This window comes from Notolepis coatsorum (assembly GCF_963971535.1).
Source record: "Notolepis coatsorum genome assembly, chromosome: 18".
In the NCBI taxonomy this organism is placed as follows: domain Eukaryota; kingdom Metazoa; phylum Chordata; class Actinopteri; order Aulopiformes; family Paralepididae; genus Notolepis; species Notolepis coatsorum.
In genome coordinates, this window is record NC_140182.1 from 27334383 (window position 1) to 27355599 (window position 21217).

Here is a 21217-nt window from a genome sequence, read left to right on the forward strand (position 1 = left end):
GATATTGAGAGTAAATGAGTTTCACTATGGCCACCAGTGATGTCATCTGGGCAGGGGTGTAAAGTACTTGAGTAATTGTACTTCGTTACAATACTTAAGTATTGTTTTTGGGGATTTGTACTTTACTCGAGTATTATTAGATTTGTATACTTGTACTTTTACTCAATTACATTTCAGAGAAAAAAAACATACCTTTTACTCCTTACATTTTAAATGCAGACCTACAAAGTACAAGATACAAATCTCACAGGTCCAACCATTTTAATTAGTATATTTGTTTCTCTGGCCGAAGTAACGTTAACGTTATTAATCCTGCAACAGCACTTTATTTAAAAAACGAAATTAACCCGCCCATACCTACGCTCATTGGTCCTTGTGCAAGACTAGAAAGCGGGGATCTTTGATTAAACACCTGCTATCAGAAGAATAGACAGTCAGAGTGACAAGCTACAGAAGATGGCCACAAACGATAGTATGAGTGATGAAGAGGACGAAACGGAACATTTCATTGCCCCGGAATTAAAAAATGTTTTTACTTCTACTGTTTAGTACTTAAGTACATTTAAAAGTAGAAACTTTTTGACTTTTACTCAAGTGTGTTTTTAGCCAGAGACTTTTACTTGAGTAAGATTTTGAGACGGTACTGTTACGACCCCCTCCACTCTGTCACCATTGTCTGCCTGTGTTGTGTTCTATGTTGACAGGTGCTGGAGGTGGGCGTGGCTGGAGCGCTCATCAGCGCAATAGGGAGGTGTAGTGGTTACGTCATTGTTGTTTTTCATGTTCCACCCTCTGTCCAACACAATGTATTTCCCCATTTCTAAATCGTCTCGTTTAAAACAAATAAAGCATTAACATTTGCATGGTGCACCTTTCTGTGCTTATTCATCCACAATCTATAGCTCAACATGAAAATATTCGCAATTAATCATAAAAAAAAAATCGCCAAATTTGATTTCAACCAAAAATGCTTAGACAATAATGTTAGTGATAGAAGGGAACTCATTTGCACAGTTTCCAAGTCAATGTTACCACAGTGCAAAAATGGAAAGCTTTTCAATTTCCATGCGGCAGAATTGTTACAATAGCCGATAATCCATTTTCCCAATGATAAGTCCCTATATGGGTGGAACAACCAGGCAGTGACGTCAGACTACACCTCCGTATAGGAGACACCTGGGCCGGTGTTCCCATGCTGAGTGTTAAACGCCTTTGCGGAGCTCAGAGGATGGGCGCTCTCCTCCTGACTCCTGAGACGCCAGTAGCTTTGTTTGTTGTATATTCTTGGACTTTGACTTTGACTTTGATTGTGGAATAAATCCTTTGATTGTTTGAATTTGGTTGTCTCTGTTGAAGTCAGAGGTTCTATGTAGGATTGTTAGTAACTGTCTAACTGCATATATAACTGTTTCCACTAGAGGGCGCTCTAGGCGGAGCCACTCAGGAACACCACCAGGTGGCGAGTATATAGAGAGAGTCTCCTCCTACTCTACCTCTTTCCCCCAGCCTCTCAGTGAGAGGAGAACTCTAGAACTGCTGCTCATACCATGTGAAAAAATAAACCACGCCAGTTAAAGGCTAAAGATAGAAAGAAACCATGCCTCTTGACCACATTATTGTCGTCCTATAGCCGGATTCTGTCAACAGGTTATGGGCCCAGATAACGCCGGGGCGAAATAATAAGGGTAGCAAGCTTAGCTAAAGTATAGGCTAGGTTAGCGCCGGGAGCACCACATGGCTAGACGCTAGGCCAACAAGAGCTAAAGCTACGCCTACCATCAACGAAGAGGATGGAAAACAAGGGAAGGGGCAAATGGCCCTCATTCAATGGAAAAGCAGAGGACTACGAGCTCTGGGAAGAGCGCATTCTATGCTGCATGCACGGTGTGGGACTGAAGGAGACGATCCTGGCAGCCCCCACGGGAGACCTGACGGCGGAAGAGCAAGCCCTGGACAACCAGCATAACGCAGACGCGTACTGTGAGTTAGCGCCACTGCTCGACAACACCAGCTTGGGGCTGAAATTCCGCAACACTAAAGACAAAGGCCGAGAAAGCCTGGAGGTGTTGAGAGAGCATTACATCGGGCGAGGAAGACCCTGAGTCGTGGCCCTCTACATAGCACTAACGGCCCTGAGGAAGGGGCACACCAAGACTGTGACCGAATACGTCAACAGAGCGGAGCAGATCACAACGCCATTGAGGAGTGCGGGAGAAGCACCAAGCGATGGGCTAATGATGGCGATGATGATGAGAGGACTACCGGAGCTGTACAAACCGTTCACACTCCTGGTAACACACGGTTCAACGGACATGACGCTGGGACAGTTCAAGGCCAAGTTAAGAAACTTCGAGGCCTCAGAAGATACCCACCCAGCCACCGCGGAGGTGGGAGAGAGGGTGCTAAAGGACCGAGCGACGCCAAGGGAGAGGACCAGGACAACAGCGGAACTGGCGTGTTGGCGATGCAGAGAGAAAGGCCATCGGAGAAGCGACTGCACAAAGACTGTCTGGTGTAGTTTCTGCAAATCCACGGGGCACACAGACAGAGCGTGCATGAAGAAACACGACCAGAGCGCGCAATACGCGCATGGACAAGATGACGGCCATGGACGAGACGGCGGTCATGGACGAGACGGCGGCCACGGACAAAATGGCGGCTACGGACAAGATGGTGGCTGTGGACAAGATGGCGGCTACGGACAAGATAACAGCTGTGGACGAGATGATGGCAGCGGACACGATGGCAGCGACGGTCGACGTGAGACGGATCGAGACGATGCCCGGAGAATAACGGGACAAGAAGACTACGCTTTCGGGGCGCGGACGGCATGTATCGCCGGGCCGGCACAGCTGCAGCGGGCCTAGAGGAGGGGACTGATCGTGGACACAGGTGCGTCGTCCCATGTCATCAACGACAGGAGTCGGTTCAAGAACTTTGACGACACTTTCCACCCGGAGAGGCACAGCATGAAGCTGGCAGACGGGAGACGCACCTACGGGTTGGCGCAAGAGAGAGGAGCCGCACAGGTATGCTTCATGGACAGTAGGGGGCGCCGGCGTACGGTGATGTTAAAGAACGCTCTCTATGTACCATCGTTCCTACAAGGACTATTCTCTGTAATAGCTGCTACTGCAAGCGGTGCCAAGGTATTCTTCGATAAAGGTAAACATTTTCTTGTAGAACCTGACGGTACACGGTTCGACATAAAGATGTACCAGAGAATATATTATCTGCAAACGGAGTGTAATGACAACGACAAGTGTAATGATAATAATGATATGTGTAGCGTGACGGCCAGTCACGATATTCAGACATGGCACGAGATTATGGGTCATTGTAATTACAAGGATTTACTGAAACTGCAAGCAGTGACAGAAGGCATGCACATTGAAGGTGAAAAGCGTAGACCTGACAAAAATTGTGCAGTGTGCAAAACGGGGACGTTTACTCAACCGAGAAATCCCACAGAAAAAGTAAGGGTACCACTTGCATTAATTGACACGGACCTAGCCGGCCCAGTAAGCAACAAGTCCATAGGAGGCATTCGATATGTACAGTCTTTTACAGATGTGTGCACAAGGGCAGTGTTTGTTTACTTTCTCAAAACAAAGAGTGACACACTCCAGGCCACGGAGAAATTCCTGGCAGACGTAGCCCCTTATGGTAACGTAGGATGCTTGAGGTCCGACAACGAAACCGAGTTCACAAACAGAGAGTTCCAATCACTGTTGAGAAGGTACAAGATAAGACACAAGACGTCACGTCCATATCCCCCACACCAGAACGGAGTGGCAGAGAGGGAATGGCGCACCCTTTTCGAAATGGCTAGGTGTAAGCTAGTATTATAGTAACTTACCTAAGAGCCTATGGCATTATGCGGTGCAAGAAGCCGCTTACACCAGAAACAGGTGCTTTAATAAGCACTCGGGCACCACTCCGTATACAACACTGACAGGAAAGAAGTGTAATCTAGCCAGAATGCACCGATTTGGATCAGTGTGTTATGCGTACCTGCAGGACAGGGGAGAACCCGAGTCCAGATGTGTAAAAGGACTTTTTGTAGCACACGACAAGAGAAGCCCTGCTTTCCTAGTTTACCATCCCGGTAAAGGGAGAGTGCAGAAACACATGCTAGTCAAGTTTGTCACAAAGGCAACATGTGAGAGCGAGACACAGACAGAGGAGCCATAGCTGGACTCCAGAGTAAGGTGTGTAGAAACAGAGACACATCAGCCCAGTGTACTTAGTACGGTCGTGCAGGCAGACAGTCAGCCACCCCCAGAGGGCGATGACGAAGAGCACCCGAGGGTGACGTCAAGTGCCCCAAGCAGTGGGAGGTATCCCTCAAGGGAACACAAACCCCCAAAGTATCTGACAGACTATGCCCGAAAAGGGAGTGACGAGGAGGACAGTACACCCACCCCCGTTGATTACTGCTATAGGGTAGTCAGTGGGGTAACCCCGACCTTTAAAGAGGTCACATTGTCCCCCGAATCAAGTAAATGGGGGAGAGCAAGGGATGAGGAGATGAGGTCCCTATAGGACCACCACACCTTTGCTCCGGCCAAGTTACCAGAGGGCAGACAGACAGTGGGAGGGAAATGGGTGTATTCAACCAAGTTACCAGAGGGCAGACAGACAGTGGGAGGGAAATGGGTGTATTCAATCCAGGAGGGTATTGAAGGCCACGACAAATACAAAGTATGGTTCGTAGCTAACTGCTTAAATGCTGAAGGAGGGTACTCCATGTTTAAATACTGAAGGAGGGTGACTAATTGCTTAAATGCTGAAGGAGGGTACTCAATGTTTAAATACTGAAGGAGGGTGGCTACACTGCTTAAATGCAGGAGGATGATACTCTAGGTTTAAATACGGGAGGAGTAGAATCCAAGTTTAAATACCTGATTAGAGTCCATGTCTAAATACTGAAATGGATCCTATGTTTAATTCCATGTTTAAGTACAGAGGTGGATGATTTACCATGTTTAAATCCCATGTTTAAGTACAGAGGTGGATGACTTACCATGTTCTCAATGATTTAACTATGTGGAAAAGACACTGAAACGTTTTGACATGCAAGAATGTAGATCAAGGGAAACACCATGTGATCTACATAAGAATGTAGATCAAGGGAAACACCATGTGATCAAAAACTAGACTATCAGGAGGATGCTCAGAAACTGACAGATGTAAAAATGTACAGAGAAGCTGTGGGTAGCCTCATTTATTTAACAATGTGTACCCGCCCTGACCTAGAGTAGACGGTCACAGCATTTTGCTGACCCCACAGAGGAGCATTGGATTACAGCCAAACATGTCTTTTGTTATCTTAAAGGTACAGCAGATAACACCTGTGTTTCAGAAAGAGGAGCAGCGAGGGTCTAGGACTTAAAGCCCACAGTGATGCAGACTGGGCAGCTGACACCACATGTAGAAGTACCACAGGATACTGTGTGAGTTTGAACACAGACAGCTCACTGGTTTCGTGGAAAACAAAGAAGCAGCCCACAGTGACACTATCAACTTGTGAAGCCGAATATATGGCTCTAGCTATGACCATACAGGAGTGTATTTATCCAGAACAACTGCTCGAAGTGATAGATAAGATTATACATGTCTTTTGTTATCTTAAAGGTACAGCAGATAAACACCTGTGTTTCAGAAAGAGCAGCGAGGGTCTAGGACTTAAAGCCCACAGTGATGGAGTATGGGCAGCTGACAGTTTGAACACAGACAGCTCACTGGTTTCGTGGAAAACAAAGAAGCAGCCCACAGTGACACTATCAACTTGTGAAGCCGAATATATGGCTCTAGCTATGACCATACAGGAGTGTATTTATCCAGAACAACTGCTCGAAGTGATAGATAAGATTATGAGTATATTGCTTAATATGTAATAGGTAATTGGAATGTATCCTCTATACCGAATATGGTGGTTTTGAAGATGAGGGGCGTTTTGTCAACATCATTTAAAAATGATGGACACTAAGACCAGGGAACCATTGTGATTGCTAGGAACCCAGTGTCGACATAGATGTAAACATGTCGATATAGAAAATATCATCTCATCAGATCTGTCATCAGAGAAGAAAGAATGACACTGGTTTACTGTCCAAGGGACGACAGGGTAGCAGACACTATGAGGAAACCTGTTCCAAATTAAAATTGAAGGGATTTGCAAGGGTCATGTTTAATGTGTGAATATTGACTGCCATACTCTGTTGATGTTTTGGATTATATTATTTCCTTTGTAAAATGTTTTTCGGAGAAGTTATCCAGTATGCTAATACAAACCCTAAGTGGGAGTGTTGAAGTCAGAGGTTCTATGTAGGATTGTTAGTAACTGTCTAACTGCATATATAACTGTTTCCACTAGAGGGCGCTCTAGGCGGAGCCACTCAGGAACACCACCAGGTGGCGAGTATAAATAGAGATGTCTCCTCCTACTCTACCTCTTTCCCCCCCAGCCTCTCAGTGAGAGGAGAACTCTAGAACTGCTGCTCATACCATGTGAATAAATAAACCACGCCAGTTAAAGGCTAAAGATAGAAACCATGCCTCTTGACCACATTATTGTCGCCCTATAGCCGGATTCTGTCAACAGTCTCCGTCTCCCTCTTTGTCATCGCCATACGGCCGGTGCGTACCCATACTTTCACTTTAAGTATAATTTCTGGGTACTTTTTACACCCCTGGAAATAAGTGACCTCTGCTTCTTCAATCACTCGAGTGTCTTAAATGAGTGGAGTAAATGAGTCGAAAATGAATCCAGCTCCGCCTGCTCGGCTTCCAATTCATTACAGGACAGGCTTCCATAATCATCTGCCCCAGTGCCGCCTCCGCCGTGACAGGATCCCGCTCCCCCCCCAGGACAGATGAGCCCCTCGCTCTCTCAGCACCATGACCCCCATCAGCCGCGGCTTCAGCCGGAGGTGGCGGGTCGCGGGTTTCATTAGCTATAGTCGGACGCTGTGTCCCCATTAAAAAGCACTAGGCATGTTGTCGAGCTCCCCGCGGCTCACAGGCATTAAGAGGAGCTTCCAGAAACAGACCGCGCTGCAAAAGCCAGCTAATGATTATTCAGGCAAAGTATTGATTATTATTATGTGGCCAGACACCAAAATAACCACTGTGTGGTCTAATCCAAAACCACTCACTCCTCCTGCGAGAGGCGCAGAGTGAAAAGCATTTGGACGAATCTCAAAGCAACTGAAGTCTATTTTGAATGAATGACGTGAAACTCATGTGTATGTATATTTGACTTATTACAATAGAACCCTGTTTGAGATGTACATTGTTCACAAAGTTATTTGCTCTTTTGGTGAATTTCTTTTCCTGTAATACATACAGTATGTAATAGGTCAAAAGGCTTGAGTCGGGTTCAAACCTGCGATGTCATGAGTACATGGTGCTGTGTATACTGTAGCCCGCTGGCCTACAGCCAGGACACATCAGAATGACTTAAATCAAAACAAATCAAATATATTTGTAAGGCCCGAGTCCGACAACACACGTTAATGTCCCCATGGGCCAGACACTTCTTCTTTAAACAAGTCAAGAAGAAACATCACAATAAATCAAGAACAAAGACAAAAACACCATGAAGTCAATTTTTCTTTTTTATAAATTAAATAAATGCAACAATGAAGGTAAGGAAAAACTCACTAAAACCTAGCAATAGGAAAAAATGCACTATAGACATATCTGTACTAAATATGTACTCCCTACTAAAGACATCTGTACTCCCTACTAAAGATGTGTTCTAAATCTGTAATAAATGTGTACTCCCTACTAAATACATCTGTAAGTCTGTACCACCTACTAAAGACATCTGTACTAAGTCTGTACCCCCTACTAAATACATCTGTAAGTCTGTACCCCCTACTAAAGACATGTGTACTAAGTCTGTACCCCAAGACATCTGTACTAAGTCTGTACCCCCTACTAAATACATCTGTAACGTTCTGGGTTTCTATCCTCTCCCAGGAGTGGAAACCCTACTGCCATTCTGGAGTACTTCACCCTGTTCTCTGTAATTAGCTCTGATTGACTGTCACCTGTGGGTTGTTGTCACTAATTACTGCGTGTGGTTTGCTGGGATTTTGCCTTTATAGTAATCCCTTGTTTCTCTGTCTGTTGTCAGATCTTCAACAGAACTACTGCGAGCAGTCGGCCACGGACAAGAAGTGGGATCTCTTGTCTTTGTTGTTATTATTTAGTGTTCTTATATTGCCGTCTTGTGTATGGTTCTCTTTCCCTTATATTCCTCTCAGTTGTAGCCTGGCTACTTATTCTTTATCGTAACATTATCTTGCTCTAGTGATTTCTGATAATAAAAGAAACACATTAAGTATCAAATATGAAAGATATGAATAATATATTACTTTGAGCATACCCACAAACAGATATTCATCAAACCCATTCAAGTTAATTTTCAGACGGAATTGTTTTATTACTATCACTATAATTATCATAACTTTTGAACAACAAATTATATTTATAATCTCTCAGCTGTTCTATATTGCCAACATAATTGTCTATATCCCATACCCTCTAAGTTTCCTGCTAGCTTGTCAGTAAAGTGGTTGAAAATGCAGTTGTTTGTTGAAATGTGGTGGCCGGACAAGATTTTTGTAATATATGAAAGATATTAATAATAATAATCATGATAATCATAGATATTTTATATCATTTGAAAGCCCTAGTTGTTATCTTCAAAATGGTACTATATTTACTTTGAGCATTCATTTTCATAATGGAATGTTGCCTATATGGCTAAAGATAATGTGCGATTTTGGCCACTGGTAGCGCTCATGAGCCGAATACACCTCGGGCCGTGTTCGGTAGCGCCGAAGAAGAAGAAGCGTCACACACGAATCCACACGGGGAAAACAGTGAAATATTTGTCTCAAAATTCTGTACGTAACTCCAAGCTGATCAAGCGTGTCCTTAGAATTCCGTACATAAATCTAAGCAGATCAAGCTGTTTTTAGAATTCCGTACGTAAATCTAAGCAGATCAAGCGTATTTTTATGATTTATGAAACACAAATTGAGAGGTGTGTGTGTGTGGATCGCTTTTACTATTGTGGATTATACTTTTGCGTTTGTTTATTTTTGATAGACCTCTAAGAAGAAGAAGAAGCTTCACACACGAATCCACACGGGGAAAACAGCGAAATATTTGTCTCAAAATTCCGTACGTAACTCCAAGCTGATCAAGCGTGTCCTTAGAATTCCGTACATTAAATCTAAGCAGATCAAGCTGTTTTTAGAATTCCGTACGTAAATCTAAGCAGATCAAGCGTATTTTTATGATTTATGAAACACAAATTGAGGTGTGTGTGTGTGTGTGTGTGTGGATAGTTTTTACGATTGTGGATTCTACTTTTGCGTTTGTTTATTTTTGATAGAAATCTACCCCCATACCCCCGGGGTTTTGTAGGTTTGCGTTTTGAGCGTATAAGCTGCCGTAGGTGATGATGTCACACTCGAATGTCAACACAGGAAGTTGAACACACGGTGATGCGAACTGGATGCGTTATTTCTAAACCTAGTCGCATTTCTGGCAAGACGCTCTCTGATTGGCCGACGCCTGTTTCTACACTGGTTAAGCTTAGGCACTCTTTCGAAGTTGGTTAAGGTTAGAGTTTGTCTTAGAGCGTGATGGCAAGTTCTTTCGACGGTTAAGCTTAGGCACTCTTTCGAAGTTGGTTAAGGTTAGAGTTTGTCTTAGAGCATGGCGATAGAACGCCAGGTAGTTTGCAGGCTGTTTGACGTGGAAATGGGCAAAGACACAGCTCGTCACGTGATTGGGCATACGTGTCAGTGGCCAATCAGAGAGCGTCTGCCAGAAATGCGGCTAGGTTTAGAAATAACGCAAACTGGATGCCCGATATGAAGAAACGAATAACCAATAAATATGAAGTTATGTTTGAACTTCTGTTGTCAAGCCTCATCAATATTATTACCCCACCCCCTTTCCTCACGAATGGAACTAGTGTCGTGGAGTTCGCTTTGAGCGTTTCCAGGGTTAGCAGCTAACGCTAGTTAGCTTAGCCTAGTTATGTGGGATAACTTAGTTAGCAGCTAACGTTAGCCCATTGCTCGCGTCAATTAAATTGCATGTCATTAAAGGTCTGCGCTAGTCTGTCTAATGAAATTACAATTGCTTGTCATTTAAGATTCGCGCTGCTGTGTATATAATGAAATGAGGAAAGCTTTGCGCTAAAGCAAGTCTCATCTCAGCCACGACGTGACAACATATACTCGATGTTCACGATATAGTAATTTACTACATCTCATGTAGAACAAGCCGCGATACTCGATATATCGCCCAGCCCTAACTAAGGTACCCTTGATGTACATGTTAAAATAAATCCCAAAGGTCAGTGAATACCACGACCACAACACCAGAGGGAGCTCGACAAATCATGTTAAACCCAGATTCGGCTCAAACAAGGGACTAAACACGTTTTGCAATTATGCCACATCAATGTGGAACGCCCTACCCAAAGCTGTAAAGGAATGTGAATCACTACCCACTTTCAAAACCACTCTCAAAGAGCACCTACGGGAGACTGCAATTCGAAACTGGCCCCTGTAAATGTCCTAACCCAACCCCCTCCAATGTACAGTAAATGTCCTAACCCAATAATACACGAGACCCTCTTCTTGGAACCAAGTATGGTTTCGTCGATATTCCAATGTAGAGTTTTGCTTGTACAGTTGTACAGTTCCCCCCCCCCCACCCAACCACCTCCAATGTACAGTCCCCCCCCCTAACCTCCTCCAATGTACAGTTTCTACATCAAATGTATACTTTTTTTTTTATACTATTTTTGTATCACAAACAGTACTGTATTGTAAATCTGGTATATATCATAAATGTAGATGTAGCAGTACTGTCTATCTGTATGTCATATATGTTATGATGAATTGAAAATGGGGGACCCTGATGTAAACAAGATGGGGTCTGCATCCCCTTGAGCTGTACTGTATTGTACCCATTCAATCTGTTAATAAAGTTTTCAATCAATCAATCTGTACTAAATATGTACTCCCTACTAAGACATCTATACTAAGTCTGTACTCCCTACTAAAGACATGTGTACTAAATACTCCCTACTAAAGACATGTGTACTAAGTCTGTACCCCCCACTACTAAAGACATGTGTACTAAGTCTGTACCCCCCACTACTAAAGACATGTGTACTAAGTCTGTATCCTACTAGACATCTGTACTAAGTCTGTGCCCCCTACTAAAGACATGTGTACTAAGTCTGTACCCTACTAGACATCTGTACTAAGTCTGTGCCCCCTACTAAAGACATGCATACTAAGTCTGTACCCCCTACTAAATCCATGCACACTAAGTCTGTACCCCCTACTAAAGACATGCATACTAAGTCTGTACCCCCTACTACTACTACTAGACATCTGTACTCCCTACTAAAGACATGTGTACTAACCTACTAAAGAACACCTGGGTCACTGTGTACCAGGTCGTTCACCTGTAGGAGGCTTGTTTTATCTCAACCTGCTGGGACTCATGTGTCACTGCGTTCTGCTTCCCGTCGGGACGTCGGAGGCTCTGATTGGACAAGGTTCTACTGTCTTCTTCCAACATCCAGTGTACAGATGACAGGCTCTGATTGGACAAGGTTCTACTGTATCTCTGGCAGGAGATATAGGCTCCCCAGGCTAAAGAGCAACAGATTTAAATGTTCGTACATCCCCAGGGCACTAAATGCACTTAACTTCCTTTAAAATAACAGTAATGCATTTTCATTTTCCTTTTCTTTTTCCTGGTTGGATTCTGTAAGATGTGATGTTTCTTGTGTTGTGTTATTTGTTGTTGTTGTTGTTGTTGTTGTTGTTGTTGTTGTTGTTGTTGTTGTTGTCTCTACCACTGCTGCAAAGCAAATTTCCCCTTAACACTTTGAGCGCCACGCCTGGTTTTCCGTTTTACCGGCTGAATGCCACCATCGGCGCCAATGTTAACGTTAATATCGCCTAATCTATGTTTTAAATTATGGCTATGTGTCTAATCTGCCCATCGCATTATCAAAGACTATTTTCCAGTCAGTGCTGTCAAGGCAGATTGTTTTTTTATCGCATCGTTTCCGTTTCAGAGCAGTTAGAAAAGCCCCCGTTTTGATATAAAAAAAAAGCTCATTCTGGAGCATTCTATGAAAATCGTCTTTTAGTGGAATATTCCACAACGTTGATATTCGTCAGCCTTTTTATGAATCGTTTTCAAATAAACGCTAGATGATCAATATTATACGTGCACGCAAGCACATTACGATCGCGCACGGATAATCGCTCCGTTGACTTCCTCACGGACTTTTACAGTGAAACCAAAAGAAGACATTTCACAAAACAGCTTATAACTTCATCAAACTTACTCTGATTATCCTAACACTGATAACATAGAGTCCTTACCTGACATCAGATGGTATCCAACTGGTATATTCCAATTCCTGATCACCATTCGAAAAAATCGATACGTGTATGGATCCAACGCGATACTGTAGATCTCCATGATCAGCGGGGATCTGAGGTTCCAGAATGAACTGTGGTAACCCCGGCTGGATCAGTGAACTGGAAAATGTGGAGTACCGGATTTTTTTCCCCATTCATTTTCATTGAGTCCATTCCAAAATCACTTATGTCATCTGGGAGACGACAGGGGCGCTTTTTTCCACAGTGATCGCCGGCGCCGCTCGGCTATACTCGGGTAGGCTCGGGTGATGCAATAATTTTTCAGATCGCTAAAAAAAATAATTAAAAAAATTCAGATAAATCTCGTGAGTGGCTAGCAACCACCTATAAAAAAACCAGAGAAATCTCGTGAGTGGCACTCAAAGTGTTAAGGGACAATAAAGTCTGAACTGAACTGTCTTCTTCCAACATCTATTGTGTACAGATGACAGCACGTCATCTGTACGTATGTTCACTAATAGAATATTATTTCTGTACGCGCGCGTGTGTGTGGGGGGGGTCACAACATAAACTCAAACGAACCTTATCCTTCAAAGAGCTTTATATTTCCCTTCTCCATCTCACCACGTTCACCTGAAGTTGTGATTTTAAATTTTAAATGATAACGAAGTGACATCTCAGCGGTGAGGAATAATAAATAAAGTAACAATAAAGTATCCGAGAGGCAGTCAAGACGTCCTCCCTGGGGGGTAGCGTTGCCGGGAACCGTGGCAGCAGACGAGAGGACAGAAATCTGAAACAGCTCAATATTCTCTCTGGTAATGGTTCTGATGCGTGTGTCAACACCACTGCCATCAGAAACATTATGTTCTATTATTGTAACAGTTATCATCACACGGTCGTTTGGCAAAGGGATAGAACTTCAGCTATACATTCTTCTCATATCTTCTCACGTTCAAATATTGCATGTGAAAATAACTACCTCTGACAATCATCATAAAGGCATGTATTAGTTTTATGTTTGCGGTGAATGTTACAGAAAACACACATAACGACGCCACAAGCAAACTGATAAATAACCCTGGAAATGTGGATCACATTTATATTTAGTGATTTAGCCGATGCTTTCATCCAAAATCCGACTCACGAATTGTGAACAACAAGTCAGCAGGGAGGAAGGGTACACCTCTGGCAGCTGAGGGTCAGGGATGTTGTTCGTCTAACAGTGTTGAACCCGAGCGCTACACTCCGAGTGCAGAGTGGTATAGAGATGGTAACATTACACACCAGTTTCAATAGTCTTTCAAGTGCTGTGAAGGTGTGAAACCTGTGTGTTGATGACGTCTTTCTGCACTGAGCTTCACATTAACTCTGTGTTGACTAGGGGTGTAAAGGTACACGTATCCGTACCGACCCGTTTCAGTGTGTTACCGTACCAAACGGCTGTGTACCGAATGAATACAACGGTATGTTAACCACTAACGACCGCCCACCCCGGGCTGTTTTTTTCCGCAATCTAATATAATTATTATTATAAAAAGAAATTACAAGTCAATTATTCATTTCAATATAGAATATTCGTTAAGTACAATTAGTTACTGCACACTAAATCACCCCTGAGTGGAACATGGAAAGCCAAACTTTCCCCCACTGTACCGAAAACCCGTACCGAACATTGACTTCAAAACCGAGGTACATACCGTACCGTGGTTTTTGTGTACCGTTACACCCCTAGTGTTGACGTCTTTCTGCACTGAGCTTCACATTAACTCTGTGTTGATGACGTCTTTCTGCACTGAGCTCCACATTAACTCTGTGTTGACGACGTACCGGTACCTGTGAATCAATACCGGTACCCAACGGTACATTTTTTCTGTACTTTAGTCTCTAAAAATGTAATCTACCTACCTCAGTTGTAAAACAAAAAAAATCCAAACTTCAAATAATTTATTATCATATATAATATAGAATATTGCAGCGAGCATTGTCTGCATCTAGCTTTGTAAAGTTTAACAACACTTGCAACCATTTCCGATTGCCATTGCCCCGACTGCTTTGTTGATGAATCAAGTCAAATCCTAGGTAAGCGTGTATTGCGTGTGTGAGCGTTGACGTGAGGCACACTTCATAGGTTTCGTTTTGCGGTAAGCAAAACATTGATGTATTTTTTTTTTACAGTACCGAAATGTGGCAACGGCAGATCTCACGTGAATCGGTACTCGGTAGTACCGACGTGATTCGGTCGGTACCCTTAAAAGTACCTAATTCGGTACCCATCCCTAATGTTCTATTCTATATTCTATTCTAAATAGTTTAATCTTCACTAATGATGAATTTATCTTTATATTTTTGGTAATAGGTCCAGTACCAGTGAAATGTTTGGAGGACACATCTTCTCCTTGAGTTCACCACTTTTCACTGGTACTGTAGGTCTAATAAAAAAGAAAAATGTAATGAGTGAAGTCACTGGCAAAAACGTCTGATGTCCTCTCTGCTAACTTTAAACCACGTATCCTCTACTCCATCAAGCTAGCTATGAGATTCACGCAGACTGAGATGCAATGCTGCTGAGAGTATTGTAAACAATGACAATAGAGTCAGAACGTGCTCTGCTGGACAAACTGCGATGACACCATTTCTAAATTACCTCAAGCATTGTTCTCTGCATTGTGTTCTTTATAAAGAAAAGTTTTAATATCGGCCAACATACCAGCCTATACCGATATGTCTGTGACAGGCCAATATCGACCAATTAAAATCAGCCAACTGATTAATGGGCCGGGCTCTATTCCAGGATGTAGACGTCCCTGTCAGTCATCACCTTTCAACGGGGCCACGGGGTTAAAGAGGGGCCTCTCCCTCCGTGACAGGAGCTTCCCGTAGCTCGCCTCAAAGTCCTTCTTGGTGCCGTTCAGGGCCTCCAGGCTCCCCGTCGTCCTCACGTCATACCCGCAGTCCCTCAGCCTCCGGATGCGGTGGCTAACGATCTCCGTCGTCAGCTCCAGGACGGTCGGGGTCTCCCTGATCCGAGTCATGCCGACCCCGGCTTCCAGGAGACCCCCAAAGCGCTCGGCCAGCACGGTCTCGGAGTAGTAGAGCAGCGCCGGGCAGACAAGCACGACGTCGCGGAGCTCCTCCTCGCTGCAGCCCATGGCCTCGCGCGAGTAGGCCAGGCTGCGGGCCATGGCGTCGGGGCTCAGCTCTGTGACGAAGCCCCGGAGTTTGGACAGCAGCCGGAGGAGCTGGACGCTGCTGAAGCCTCGGTCTCGGAGGAACAGCATGTTGTCCCTCAGCACCTCCGGGGGCTTCAGGAGGACGAAGGGGTTCTGGGTCAGCAGCTTCTGCAGCCAGGGCCTCACGTTGTCCTCCTTCCCTCCCAGCTCCAGATAGGTCTGCCGGAGGGTGCGGATCATCTCCCGGTTCTGGCCGACGGGCCGGCTGAAGCTCTGGGGAGCGCTGGCCATCAGCTTGGTGATGATGCGCTTGTGGAGGCTCAGGCTCTGGAAGTAGGCGATGTTGTCCCGCTGGTGGGCGTGGTGGCTGAAGGAGGCGAAGAAGGAGGCGGGGAACATCTCGATGATGCCCACCAGCTCGCTCGGGTTGGGACACACGGACGTCCACAGCTCCCTCTGAGCCTGCAGACACGTTAATGTGTTAATGTCCTGTATTGAGAGGTTTCACGGTTTTTAATAAAAGAACACACTGACCTGGTCTCATTGAAACGCCCATCCTTATTTCCTATTAACACATTCCCTGCCACGCAATTTGAGCATCTTATACCACTCTCTGCCACCACTTTAAGTCTATGCCATGGAGATGTTCACCTTCTTTGCAGGGCTATAACTTTTTTAATTGTATTGCTAAATTGACATTACTATGGCCCATTCAACATCGATTATCTATCGTTCAGGATGTGGGAACGTTATACTTTTTCATTCATTCATTTATACAAAAATACCGTCTAGAATATAAATATGTTATTAACATTTTCTGCAGTAATTCCTAGAACGTGAGATATAGGCATAAACGCATATATAGATTATCAACTGCCGTTTGTTGCCGATTTTTCTGTGGGAGTTTTTCTTATCTTAATTTGGGGTTAAAGGAATACATAAAAATTATGGAAAATGCGCTAATAGTTTTCTCCAGAGTCAAACAAGAAGATAGATACCATTTTCCTCTCTGTGCGTTCAGTAGAAAGCTATCCAGCGGCAAGCTAGCCTAGCTTAGCACAAATGAATGGAAGCGGATATGGACCACTAGCCTAGCTAAAAACTCTGGGAGAGGTGTTTTTGGCAAACAGCTAGGCCAGCCGGTCCATATCCGCTTCCATTCTTTGGTGCTAAGCTAGGCTAGCTTGCAGCCGGATAACTTTCTACTGAACGCACAGAGAGGAAAATGGTATCTGTTCCTTTAAGCTGTGGATTCTTCTCTCAGTGTAAAGACTCCAATACCAGGTAAAAGGTGAATAGAGAATGTCAGTGGAAATTGATCATCATTGATTCTACCTCAGGTCTGCTGAGGAATTCTAGTCCAGACGGCTCAAGAGAGAAAATAAAAACAGGAAAATAGATAAACCAACATAATATTTATTCAGTTCAATACATTTACTTGATTAAACTATTTAGTGACACAGACGTGTCAATTGAGGGAGGAATTCAGCTCCTGCAACGCGTCAGACATCCTGATCAATCTTGCTGCTGACTGTGATTTAGACTTTTACTCATACTAGTGAGGCACAGATACCACTTTAACTCATACTAGTGAGGTACAGATACCACTTTAACTCGTACTAGTGAGGCACAGATACCACTTTAACTCATACTAGTGAGGTACAGATACCACTTTAACTCGTACTAGTGAGGCACCAATACAACTTTAACTCGTACTAGTGAGGCACTGATACCACTTTAACTCATACTATTGAGACACCAGTACCACTTTAACTCATACTAGTGAGGCACATATACCACTTTAACTCATACTAGTGAAGCACCGATACCACTTTAACTTGTACTAGTGATGCACCGATACCACTTTAACTTGTACTAGTGAGGCACCGATACCACTTTAACTTGTACTAGTGAGGCACCAATACAACTTTAACTCGTACTAGTGAGGCACCGATACCACTTTACCTCATACTAGTGAGGCACCGATACCACTTTAACTCATACTAGTGAGGCACCGATACCACTTTAACTTGTACTAGTGAGACACCGATACCACTTTAACTTGTACTAGTGAGGCACCGATACCACTTTAACTTGTACTAGTGGGGCACTGATACCACTTTACCTCATACTAGTGAGACACCGATACCACTTCAACTCGTACTAGTGAGGCACCGATACCACTTTAACTTGTACTAGTGAGACACTGATACCACTTTAACTCGTACTAGTGAGGCACCGATACCACTTTAACTTGTACTAGTGAGATACCGATACCACTTTAACTCTTACTAGTGAGGCACCGATACCACTTTAACTCATACTAGTGATGCACCGATACCACTTTAACTCATACTAGTGAGGCACTGATACCACTTTAACTCATACTAGTGAGGCACCGATACCACTTTAACTCATACTAGTGAGGCACAGATACCACTTTAACTCGTACTAGTGAGGCACCGATACCACTTTAACTCATACTAGTGAGGCACCAATACCACTTTAAATTGTACTAGTGAGGCACCGATACCACTTTAACTCGTATCAGTGAGGCACAGATACCACTTTAACTCGTACTAGTGAGGCACTGATACCACTTTAAATTGTACTAGTGAGACATCGATACCACTTTAACTCATACTAGTGAAGCACCTATACCACTTTAACTTGTACTAGTGATGCACTGATATCACTTTAACTCGTATCAGTGAGACATCGATACCACTTTAACTCGTACTAGTGAGGCACCGATATAACTTTAACTCATACTAGTGAGACATCGATACCACGTTAACTCGTACTAGTGAGGCACCGATACCACTTTAACTCATACTAGTGAGACATCGATACCACTTTAACTCGTACTAGTGATACATCGATACCACTTTAACTCATACTAGTGAGGCACCGATACCACTTTAACTCGTACTAGTGAGACATCGCTACCACTTTAACTCGTACTAGTGAGGCATCGATACCACTTTAACTCATACTAGTGAGGCACCGATACCACTTTAACTTGTACTAGTGAGGCACCAATACCACTTTAACTCGTACTAGTGAGGCACCGATATAACTTTAACTCATACTAGCGAGACACCGATACCACTTTAACGCATACTAGTGAGACACCGATACCACTTTAAATCATACTAGTGAGACACCGATACCACTTTAACTCATACTAGTGAGGCACCGATACCACTTTAACTCGTACTAGTGAGGCACTGATACCACTTTAACTTATACTAGTGAGGCACTGATACCACTTTAACTCGTACTAGTGAGGCACCAATACCACTTTAACTCATACTTAGGGCTGGGCGATATGACCAAAAACGTTATCGCGATAAAATTATAAAATTATTTTCATATAATTTGATATCGATAATTATCGTCGATATAATGTCTGTCAAGTTTAATTAACTTCTTATGCTGCTGCGAATGTCTCAAGTCGAGTTGATGTCGTCATCAGTCCGCGCACGTTAGCCGACAAGCGGAGTATCTCATGACAATAAATATGACACTAAAATACTCTCTTCCGCCACAATATATTGAAACGAACTGTATACCCCACACTACTATAAACGTGGCCTCAGAATTCAAAACACACACATACTCGGCACGTAAATATATAAAACAGTGCCGTGCAAGCTAGTTATCCTAGCCAGCCTGTTGTATATAAGCGGTGTATTCCATGACAATGTGCTAAATATGACACTAAAATACTCTCTTCCGCCACAATATATTGAAACGACGTCCACTGTATACCCCCACTACTATAAACGTGGCCTCAGAATTCACGCCACACACATACTCGGCACGTAAATATATAAAACATCGCCGTGCAAGCTAATTAGCCTAGCAAGCCTTGTTGTTGAGTGAGTCCTACCTCCTTCCGGGTCTACTTCGCTCTCGGCCATCTCCTTCACTGATTGGTTGTTAGCTGTTGTGCGTAAGCACGTCATCACGTAACGTTGGTTGTTGTTAGTGAGTGTGCTGAGCCGAGGCTGAACGGAGCCAAACTTGGAAAATCGATATATCGAAACTTTGCGACCACGTTTCATGTTTATTTCGAGGAAATAATTTATCGCGATAGTTATCGTTATAGTTTTATCGCCCAGCCCTACTCATACTAGTGAGGCACTGATACCACTTTAAATTGTACTAGTGAGACATCGATACCACTTTAACTCGTACTAGTGAGGCACCGATACCACTTTAAATTGTACTAGTGAGGCACCGATACCACTTTAACTCGTACTAGTGAGGCACCAATACCACTTTAACTCGTACTAGTGAGGCACCGATACCACTTTAACTCATACTAGTGAGGCACCAATACCACTTTAAATCATACTAGTGATGCACCGATACCACTTTAACTCGTACTAGTGAGGCACCGATACCACTTGTTCACCACATATAGTGAGTCCTAACCTTTCAGTATCAGCCGATACCCAGTACCAATCCAATCCATTACTTTTAACACATTCCCGCCCGACCATGTATATATCCGTGTTTCGAATCCACCCGTTGAGGACCGACCACGGACATGTCCGTGGGAAGCTTGTTTTGGCTTTTATTCCATTTTAATAACCTATTCAAGGTCGCCGAGCGGCACTGCAGAAGTACCCTACTCTTTGAATTCGAAAAAGTGCATTACCGGCCAGATCCTCTTAGGGGCGCTATCTCGATAATGCAGTGTTCCCTGTGGCAGAAGTTGTCTTGTTTTTTCTGGATTTCCAATGTAGTTTTCTACTAACCTGAAGCGATGCCTATAGCCTGTTACACAGATTGCGTTTTGGGACGCGGATTTAACTATGCAGTAAAGGAATTTATCATCAGCCAATGGACATATCGATCTACCAGATGGCGATCGATAACTGGGAAATGCTCTGGGGGATCCAACCGGCCCACGGTAAGATCTTTTTCACGTAAATTACATGCTGATCAGGCATTGTTTTGATAGCCATCCACTCGATCAATGAATGTGGCTACTGAGGCTAACACGGTTATTGGTAATCAATAATCAGAAACGAAGTTTTTTGGCATTTGTAGATTTATATTATATTTAGATTAAGAAAGACTATATCATTTTATATGTATTATATTTAGGGCTGTCAGTTTATCGCGTTAATTAGATTAATTAATTACACAGCAAATTATCGCGTTATGAAAATTAACGCAAAATTAATTACAAAAAAAAAAAAAAAAAAAAAAATGTATTTTTTTGTATTATTATTTTTAAAAAAAACATATAAACAAACATGACAACACACGATAAGATATACAAGCATTAATTGTCAGGGCACATCCAATGAGATCACATTTTAGTTAGTTGTCTTATATAAGATATACCCCTAATACCTGTTATCTAAAAAACCCTACACACATATGCTCAGCTCGAACCCCCCCCTCCCGGACCCCACCTTGAGAAGTACCTCCACTATCCCTCGCACCTAACCAGACACTACCATTATAAGCTAGCTTTTATTCTCTCCACCACTTCTAACCACATTGACATTTTGGATTCATTGAGACCCAGAATTCTTGCTGTAGATATTTCATGGTAAATTACATCGAGATATG

General features: G+C 43.4%; 1 protein-coding gene across 1 annotated transcript in view; it reads right to left on the reverse strand.

Annotated features, from left to right (window-relative positions):
• mterf2 (mitochondrial transcription termination factor 2) overlaps window positions 1-21217 on the reverse strand; it is a 43164-nt gene that overhangs the window by 2017 nt on the left and 19930 nt on the right. The window contains exon 3 of the mRNA XM_084334948.1: window positions 15271-16084. Within this exon, the coding sequence (XP_084191074.1) occupies window positions 15271-16084 (814 nt within the window). The remainder of the gene's footprint in view (window positions 1-15270; window positions 16085-21217) is intronic.